The sequence below is a fragment of the Rousettus aegyptiacus genome, unplaced genomic scaffold (assembly GCF_014176215.1).
Source record: "Rousettus aegyptiacus isolate mRouAeg1 unplaced genomic scaffold, mRouAeg1.p scaffold_m13_p_4, whole genome shotgun sequence".
In the NCBI taxonomy this organism is placed as follows: domain Eukaryota; kingdom Metazoa; phylum Chordata; class Mammalia; order Chiroptera; family Pteropodidae; genus Rousettus; species Rousettus aegyptiacus.
This window is the reverse complement of record NW_023416307.1, coordinates 151,664,494-151,674,498: the sequence shown is the minus strand read 5'-3', so window position 1 is coordinate 151,674,498 and position 10,005 is coordinate 151,664,494. Positions and strand designations below refer to the sequence as shown.

Here is a 10,005-nt window from a genome sequence, read left to right as displayed (position 1 = left end):
TGCCTCTTGGGGATGCAGTGGGTCCCCCCTTTGCTACAGTCACCGCCGGGTTGTTTATAAAAGCTGAGTGCTCAACAGTGTTTTTGAGGTCAAGCACTGCCTCTGGACAAGTCACCTGTCATCCACCGACACAACGGGACAAACTCCCGTTGAGCCTTGTGGCCCGAAGAACCGAACACAAGTTCCTCTCAGGCTGCTCCTGAAGGGGCCCCTGGAATCCCACCCAGTGAGCACTGGGGTGGGGTGGGGGGCCGGCGGGGGTCCTGTGCGGGGAGGCGAGGTGCTGACTACATGTCTGACCCACGAGGGCGGCGGCCAGTCCACTCAAGGATGGGGGCACAGACGTGACGAAGGCTCTTCTCTCCGCCCCCCCCTCCAGACCCGAGCCCCAGACGCGGGGCGGGCCAGCGCTGCGCTGTCGGCCGCTTCCGGCCCCGTCGCTCTCGTCCACGTGGTAAATCAAACTGTCAAGTCGCTCGTGTGTACTGAGCACGTATCTGAGCCCAACACTGCACTAGACAGAGCAAGCGGTGATCTCTGTAAACACAACACGGTGAGAAAACTGTGGCTTACTGTGTAACAAAAAAGACAGACCGCCAACGAGAACCACCATCGAGTCACGCCGACGGCATGGTTCACAGGAGCGCCAGCACTGCTGACGGCCCGGCGGATTATTCATCTGCTCCCCCACAATTCCAGGGGGCAGGTGCTACGAGTCTCCCGCTCACAGATGAGGAAATCAAAACAGAGAGGGTAAGTAATATGCCCAAGGTCACACGGCCCTGAAGACAGTGACATCTAGCTGGGGTCCCCGGGGCAGTGGCTGCACTCTGCAACCCGTGAAGCCCTCAGAGTGGAAGCCTGCTGAGTGGGTGGACCTCTGCGGTCCTCACCCCACGGTCTCTGTGATGGGTGTGGCAAGAGACTCTCCCATGCTGAGGTCGGCTCCCCCAGGACATCGCAAGGCCTCTCTGCCAGACAGAGCACCCCAGGTACTCACCCTCTGCAGCTGGCACTCACTGGCCTGCCCTGCCCCTCCCCGCCACGCTGGTTTACACAGCGGTCTCCCGGCTCAGGCCGGGTTTCTGCATCCCCGGTCACTCTGACCACAAGGCATACTCCGCAATAAAGGCAAGTCAGGCCCAGGATTTTGAAAGTAAAGTCACAGTGACATAAAGAGAAGGCAAGAAAGCAGACACCCGCCACCCACTGGTGGGCCCCGGGCTCCAGGGGGCAGAGGGGCTTCACGGCACGTCCCCCAAATCCCCAGGAGGGCACAAGGAAAACTGCACAGAGGGCTCTGACACCTCTTTACAGCTACTGTTGGCTTCGTAATTTCTAAAAGTAAAACCAATTTAACCCAGTGAGTGACATAGTTTGTCACCCCTAGACTGAGCTCTGTTCTGTTTCACTGAACAGGCAGCAGCCCAAATCCAAATGTTTTCTGCTCCCAAAGACTGGGGTGGCCCTGGACCCAGTGGCCCGCTGTGCAGTGATGGCTCCGAGGCCACGCTTTCCGAGTACGGGGCCCAGGTCAGGGCTAGGCTGACCCCGCCCCCTCAAAGTCACTCTCCTGGTATGTCTCATGCCCAAGAGTCCCCCTCTAAGCAGACACCGGACCACAGGATTCATCCAGGATTCATCCAGGATAGAAATGAGGCTACTACACTCAGCTTTCGGTCCAGACGTTTAAGCCTGTGTCCTCTGGCCACCTGGGCCTGCTTTCTGCTCTCTGTCGCTCCGGCCCAAGCAACAACCTGCACGTGGCAAGCTGACTGCAAGTAACTTAAAACCCAATGGTTTTCTTCTACGTAATAATTACTATATATTCAGACACATATATTCCTGTGCAGTTGGACATACAGCCAGAGAAGTATTCAGAATCAGGAGTGCCCTTTGGCTTTTGAAACGCTAAAATATTTCCTATCTATTTACCTGAACAGAAAGGTATTCTAAACAAATTTCATAATGATGATGTAAAACAGTTCCAAGGCTCTGATTCTGAATGGAAAGCTAACATGGCAGGAGAAAAAGGAACTGGGAAGGTAGGGAAGGTAGGGGGCGGGAGCAGGGGGAGGGAAGGGGAGTTCGAGAACAAGGGCCGAGAGCACACTCGCTACTTTACCGGACCTCAGTGGCCGGGTCACAGCCATGTCAACGGCAGCGACCACGTGCAGCCCAGTGGGGGTTCATCACAGAGCTGAATCACCCATCCCTCGCCACCACCCCAGGAGGCGGGGGACATCACTACTCCCACCGCACGGGCCAGGAAGCCGCGTCACGGAGAGGTTGTGACAACTCCCGCGGTCGAGCACCTCATCAATCAAACCAGCTGATCTGACTGGCACATCTCTGAAATCAGAGAGAAGGCCACGGCACAGAAAGGGCCTCTTATGTTTAAAAATTAGTTTAAATAAGGAAAAATTTGGCCTTGTTCTTGGAATGAAAAATTAAAGAAAAGAACACATAGACACATGTCGGGCCTGGAAGATTTTAATGAAAATAACTGACGGCCGCCCTGGCGTAAGGCCGCTTCCCCGGACGTGTTTTCCTGGCCAGGCCAGCAGCCACGGCCCCTCTTCTCACTCAGCCCGGGAGGTGACAGAGGACCCAAGATCCCAAAGCACATGAGAGCCCGCGAGTGGCCCCTCCAATGAGGCCATCGTCACTGTTTATACTCTCACACCCACAGAGTTAGGAAGCATTAAAAAAAAAAAAAAAAAAAAGTTCACTATTTCAAAATGTTAACTTACTAAAATCAGTGAAGATTTTTTTCTCACCTAAACTGGGCCTTGATATTGCTGGGGCTGGCAGATCGCGTTTGTATTTCTTTCTCTTGCTTTTCCCTCAGGATCCTTTCGGCGAGCAAGAAATAAGTGGCCGTGATGTGGTTGTACCTGTTGGTTTCCAGGGCTCTGAAGAAAATAAGGGAGTGAACACAGAGGCCACATCAGCAGGTTCAGATTTTCACAAGCAGAACTGATTTTGTTTTTAAAGTACAAGCAAGTGAAAGCCAATGACTTGGAGTCTTTAAAATTATGAAAGAACACAAACAAGAAAAAAAACAGCTAGTAGTTATTGAGATCGTTCTTGAAATTCTACAAAACAACTGCATAAAAATGTTCAATTAGTAAGAAAAATCCAAAATGCGATGGCAGCTGAGCTGGACGTCAGTTTCGGAAATACAAAAGGTAATGAAGCTTCTAAGAACGTACACATTATCCAAAACTTTAATCTGCGTCAAAGTGTTTACTTTCAGTAAGCTGGCTTGCTTGCTTCCGTTAGAAGTACGAGATGAGTTATCTGAATATGCACTGAAACACTAGCGTCAATATGAAAATTAGGAAATGTTTTTATTTTTATACTCTGCATTTATTGGAATTTTAGACATTAATGAATTATAATTGAGAGCACGTCATTAGCATCTTCTTGGAATAAAATCTATGCGTTCATTCATCCATCTGAAAAGCAATGCTCTCTGAGCAGCTCTCTGGCCGGGCACTGTGCTGGCGAGGAGCTGGGGGTACAAGGCCCTCAGGGAACCCGCCCCGCCTGCTCGCCAGCAGCTGGCCTTTCGTGGGAATGGCTGGGAGCGCAACAGAAGATGCACAAGGCCTAGAAATATGGAACTAGGCTTTTCAGGAACTTTCTACAGTCAGTGAAAATACAGAATGAACACTCAGAAGCCATACTATGGGGATCACATTTCACAAAACGTACAGGGGGCCACAGCTAATGGGGGCAAAGTGGGCTGAGGTGTAAGATTCCAAAGGAAGAGCCCAAGGTGGACCCACAAACCTGTCTTTGAACGTGGGCAGCAGGCACCAGCCTCAGCAGGACGCGCTGCTGTGACATGAGCAGCGGAGGACCAGAGGCCAGCCAGGCAAGGACAGGGGACAGCAGCTCTGGCCTCCGGCTCCTGCCTCCCTCAGGGCGCGTGCTCGCTAAGCACGGCTGCGACTGCGTGGAATCGCCTGCCTCCTTTAAATGACCGCTCCTTTTGGACTCGGAACTGAATTTACATGAATTAAATAGCTCTATATGACACGGCAGGTATTTATTTATGCAAGCTGAGAACATTAAGCCAATTTAGAGAGCTATAAAATAGCCTTTTATCCACTCGAAAATGAAAAATTATTTCCTTCACATTCCTAAAGTGACTGTCCTTGGCAGGAACAGCGAGCGAGCTGCTCTTCCCGCTCATTTAGGTCATTTAAGTAGTTGTGGGTCAATCTGTGAAAACTCGTAATGCACTGGGAAATCTGTACTTAAACCAAAATTATGAACCTGGGTTTGTTTTTATAAATCTTTTTGGGTGCTAGAAACACCCTAGAGATATATGCTCCTTATACAGACACTGCCCTCTTAGAGACCAGACACTCTGGGTGTCCCGGGTGACAGTCCGGGGTGCAGGAGGGGTCTGTGAGTCCCGCCTGCAGCCTCCCCTTCCTGACGTCAGGTAACGGGGTCGATCACTCCGCCAGAGCGGCTCTTCTGCTGGGACCGTTTTTATGCGCCGCCCCCCCCCACCCCCACCGCACATCCTCTTTCCATCACATGCAACCGTGTCATTCAACTGATTAAATACTTTTGACTTTTCATTTGTGGAAATGATATTTTTATAGACAGGACCTCTTAAAGAAATGAAGCACTGCTTAAAAAAAACAAGCAACTGTATCTTTATATTATCCTTGATTCCAAGTTTCTTAGGTTATTAAAAGACGTTAGGTGATTTCCAAACGTCTAGGTTCTGAACTCCTTCTTTGGTGTTAAAAGAATTAACAGGCTGTGAGTCAGACAGGTTCCAGGTGGTGACGGGAGGGGCTCTTCAGGACCAGACAGTAAACATTTCAGGCTTGACAGGTGGTGCGGTCTCTCTCACAACCACTCCGACACCGTACACAGTGCGGCCACACACGAAACACCAATGAGTGGGCCTGGCTGCGCGCTGCCGAAACCTGGCAGAAAAGTGTGACCAGCCGCCAAGTCCAGCGGCTTGGAGGTGCCGCCCCATTCTCGCTGCTCACTGTGGGGACCATCAGGAGACATGGGGATGAGGCGAACGCTGCTGTGGACAAGGCCTGTACTGGGACACAGAGCGGGTGACTCCGCAGGAAGGGAGAAAGGCCACAGCGCTCAGGGCCACCGCCCGGCAACTGTGCACTTGTTCAGCAGTACACAAATAAAAATAAACAAACACACAAAAAAAAACCCGACAAAACGTACGAGCCAAGCACTGGGCCAGGAGCTCTGGAGAGAAATGACATAACCCCTGCCAACGGGGATCTCTATCCGCGACATGGTGTCCACAGGCCCTGGCAGGGACAGAGAGAGGCCATTCCAAGAACCCTACCCCCGCGTCCCCGCACGGACGAGCGCTGACGTACTTACTCCACAATGGCGTCGCGGTCCGCTATGTCTCCGAGCACCATGCGCTGGATGATGCTGTTGTGCTCTTCCTCCGAGAGGTTTTTGTAGGACACGAGCGGGATGTTATACTTTGTGGCTGGGGACGGGTCCACTCCCTGGAGCCAAGGATGGTTTTCGATCTCTTCCAAAGAGGCCCTTCTCTTGGGGTCTCTCTGTAGCATCCGAGTGATCAGGCTGAAAAGGAAGATCAAGTTCACTGTTAAAACGAACTGCGTGGCAGGGAGATTAGGAATGGTGGATAATTTTATTAATCAAAATCGCTTCCAACATTTGTATCATAAATTAAGTTCGCTTTTGGTGGTGGTGGTTGGGCGACAGGAATAAAGAAAATTTAGTATCAGATTCAAAAAATAAAAAATCAAAACTGCTATATATACTGAGAAGCCAAACACACAAATATAGTTTTCTATCATCTAGAATTAACTCTACATACCAATATCTGTCCTCGAAATAACTGTGGCTTAGTGATGTACCGGAACCAGAATCAACGACCAGCAATGACACACAGAATGGTGCCTGAGCCAACTTCTGCTTCAGGATGAATGAATGGCCCTCCTGATGAAAGCCACCAAAATGTCATGTATTTTTAAAAATATTTTTTGGTTAAAGGCATTGTGTTGGCAAAAGCAGGAAGGGGGAGGAATTACAGAGGGAAGGAGGCAGGTAAATTCAGTGTGTAATTTATGGAGTTAAAAAAAGGATTACTAAAATATTGAAAGGTAAAGTGTTCTAAGGATTTTGTGTTGTTTAGAAAGAGAATAACTAAGCTAAAGAATAACTAAGACTTTATTAAATTAAGTACAAAAACTGTGTGTGTTAAAATAAGAAAATTGCTAAAATAATTGACTATAACTTCCAATCTAATGAAGGGGAAAAGCCAAATATGGAGGAAAAAGAAAAACTTCCACCAAACCCAAAGGACAGGATAAAAAGAAAAAGCATATAAAAATATAAAATATAAATATAAAGTATATACAAAAATGGCATAAACATATCTATATTTATCAGTGAATACAATAAATGTAAATGGATTAGCTTTCCAATTAAGACAAAAATGCTCAGATGCGATTAAAGAAAAACCCAGCTCCCAGCTGTTAAAAAAGATCTACTTAAAACCAAGACAATGAAAGGCTTAAAGTAAAAGAATGGAAAACTATATAGTACATAAATAGCAACCAAAAAAATAACTGGTGTGGTTAGCTAAAACTGGATAACACGAGTTGACTTTAAGGTAAAACAGCATTATTAAAGACAAACAGTGATACAAAGGTTCAATTCACCCGTTTTCAACTTGTTTGTACAAAAATAACATTGCCTCAAAACACTAAAAAAAAAAAAAAACGGACAGATCTCCCAAGAATAAAATAAGTCCATCATAACAGTGGAAGAACAGCTCAGTAAGTGTGAAATCAGGAGTTCAAAAACTCAGAAAGGATGTAAGTGATTTTGAACAGCATAATTAACAAGCTTGATCTTAAGGATTTATATGGGACTCTGATCCCAACAATTAGGAAAATATATATCTTTTCCAGAATAAAAGTATTATTTATAAAAACTGATTCCATGCTAGGCCATAAGTAGGCCTTAACAATTTGAAAAAAAATCCAGTGCCATACAGACTATATATTCTTGGACCACAATGTAAGTAAGTTAGAAATAATAAAGCTAATTAGAAAAACTCCATACATTTGAAAATTTAAAATACTCCTCTAAAAGTCAGGGGTCGAATAAACCAAGGAAACTAGAAAATACTCAGAAGTGAATAATAAAAAAAGGACTATAAATCAAAACTAGTGGGATGCAGCTGAAATGGTAGTAGGAGGCAATTTATAGCCTTGACTATTACATTAGAAAAGGAAAATTTGTGAGCTGAGTATCCAACATAAGAAAGAAAAAAAACAATTAGTCCATTAAGTAGGTAGGAAGAAATAATACGGATAAAAGAATGTTAATAACGAAACAAAAGTACAACAGTTAATTAATAAAGACAGTTATTAAAGGTAGTTCTTTCAAAAAGACTAATAAAATTAACAAACCTCAGGCAAGACAGCTCAAGACAAAAATAAGAGAAAGGAAAAACTCAATATTGGAATGAAAAAGAGCAACGTCTCAATCTACGGACTTTAAAAATATAGTTAGAGGAGATTATAAATACTTGAGGCCAATAAATTTGAAAATTTAGATAAAATGAATGAGTTCCTTAAAAAAACACAACTTAGCAAAACTGACACAGGAAAAAGTGGAAAACGGCGTGGTCCTATGGTTGGTTGTTAAAGAGAATTCCTCTTGGCGGGCGACACGGAGAAGCCTTCCAAGGCACTGACTGGCACTGTTCTGCCGCTTAAGCTGCGACACGTGTACCCAGGTGTTCATTTTATTACATACACATCTTAAATATCCTTTTAAATGAGACACGTCAATATACAAATGCTAATCTGTTCTAGGTTTTTTAGTAGGGGCTGTGAGGATGCTCCTTGAATTACGAACATCTGACATGCACAGAACATGTAGCCACAGACGGCAGCCCTGCTTCCTGGGGTAGAGAATGATAATAGTAAGGGTGTGAAATCGTCATCGTCATCAGTATTCATACCGAGGGCCCCCTATGTTCTAAGGATTGAGCTAGGAGCTCTATATACATTCGTTCATTCTATTCTCACAATCACCCTAAAAGGTCGGTTCTACCATTCTCACATCATTAGTAAACGGAGAAGCCAGTGTTTGAATCCAGAGTCTGAATATAGCTTAGTTCTTAACCATCTCTCACATAGCCTAAGATGGGGCCCACTTAGAGAAAAGATTCCTTAAGCCCTCGGATTTCCTTCTTATCGGTAGATCCGAGAAACTTGAAAATGTATTACTACAGCAAAATCCTTTTAGTAGCTATAATTTCAGCTGAGCTTATTTAAAAATATCACCCATAATGTTGATGAAATACTGAACTTCCAACAGTTCTTTTATTCCATTACTGTATTTCTCGTGATACACACCATAGTGCTATACAGTACGTTAAATTCCAATCGATCGACTTAAGTGTACTTTTGGATGCTGGCTTCTCACAGTCACGTGAACCGAAACAGAGCTCTTTGGTCAAAGCAGGGAGGGGTGCGTGAAGAAAATTATGAGACACACTATGTAAATCCTAAAATAATGGTGTGTGGATGGGTCTATTTCAGAAAAGGAAATGCCCCAACTCTTCTCTGAAACTTAAAATAATCCCAGGTAGTTAGTTGTGCTTTTTGCTGATGCAAAAAGAGAAAGGTAGTTCTCGTGGTAATGTCTTCATTCTGAACCAAGGAGACTGAAGAGGCATTTAATGAGTTTCTTGAGAACGGGCATGTTTAAGAAGTTATATATTGTGTACTCTAAAATTAAATTTCAAATTAAATTTCAAACACGCTTTAAAAGAGAATTTTTAAAAAACAAAAATTTTAAGGTCAAAAATTAAAATTAACCCAGATACACATATACTTTTTTTTTTTTTACTTACTCTTTACACTCTTTAGACACATGGGCCGGTACTGTATATTTACAATCCATGATCATTGTTAATGTTTCACTGTCATTGGCCTCCTGAAAGGGCGGCTGCCCGCACACCAACATGAAGAGGATCACTCCCAGACTCCATATATCTACAAATTAAAGACATACTGGTAAACATTGTACTAGTTAGAAAACCAAAAAGCACTTGAGTACAAGTAGACTAACAGTATTATTTTATTTTGAACAGTCAAAGCATTTATATCTCAAAGTAATAAGATCTGGGGACAAACACTCAAGTCCCAATATGGCAGGGAAGGAAATCTGTCTTGTTCCGTTTTTACATTCACTTAAGGCCCAAGCAAGTGCCAGGCACATAGTGAATGGTCAATAGCGTTCAATTAAAAGATAAATTAATCCTTTGTTAATGGCAAGAACATCAACTGGAGAGCACCCATCAAAGCCCGCAAACCGACGGACATACACAGACATTTTTACCATCGCGTTACACACCAGAGAGAAGACTAAGGTATTAATACTCAGACATGAAAAGGATTTTGCTTAAGGTCACAATTATCTCAGTTGTTCTTTAGCTCAATCCTGGTGAGATAACCAGATCATGTAACTCACGGTCATTTTATAGATGAGAAAATTAAAGCTCAAAGGGGAGAGAAATATTCCCGGGCTGACAATGAGGAAAAAGACTGGTTATGTATTACTTGAGAGGACAGAACTCGGAGGGAAGGTATTAGTAACTAAGAGGCACGCTCTGGCTTGAAAAAAGCAGGAGCTGCTTAATGGAGCCATTAAAACCCTGGAGAAGGTGGTGAGTTTCCCATCAGAGTAAGTATCCCAGCAAAGGCTGGGCCACAATCTGTCTACTCCTCTGCAGAGACCTCCCTACACTGGAGGGCTGCCATCTGAGGACCCTCTCATCTCTAGCATTAGACAGACTTCCATAACAACAAACAGCACCTTACTTCTTGCCATTAAATAAAAAACAGGGCCCTTGACTGGATGGAAAAATGATGTTTTTTTCAGATGAAAAAAGGATGAATCCACTTAGGAAAGATGTCATACGCATTCATTCCAAAC

General features: G+C 44.7%; 1 protein-coding gene across 5 annotated transcripts in view; it reads right to left on the bottom strand.

Annotated features, from left to right (window-relative positions):
* SNRK (SNF related kinase) overlaps window positions 1-10,005 on the bottom strand; it is a 47,986-nt gene that overhangs the window by 4,846 nt on the left and 33,135 nt on the right. For all 5 annotated transcript variants that reach the window (XM_036219689.1, XM_036219687.1, XM_036219690.1 and 2 more), the window contains 3 exons: window positions 8,921-9,062; window positions 5,392-5,604; window positions 2,781-2,915 (listed from right to left, as the gene is read on the bottom strand). In XM_036219689.1, the coding sequence (XP_036075582.1) occupies window positions 2,781-2,915; window positions 5,392-5,604; window positions 8,921-9,062 (490 nt within the window). The remainder of the gene's footprint in view (window positions 1-2,780; window positions 2,916-5,391; window positions 5,605-8,920; window positions 9,063-10,005) is intronic.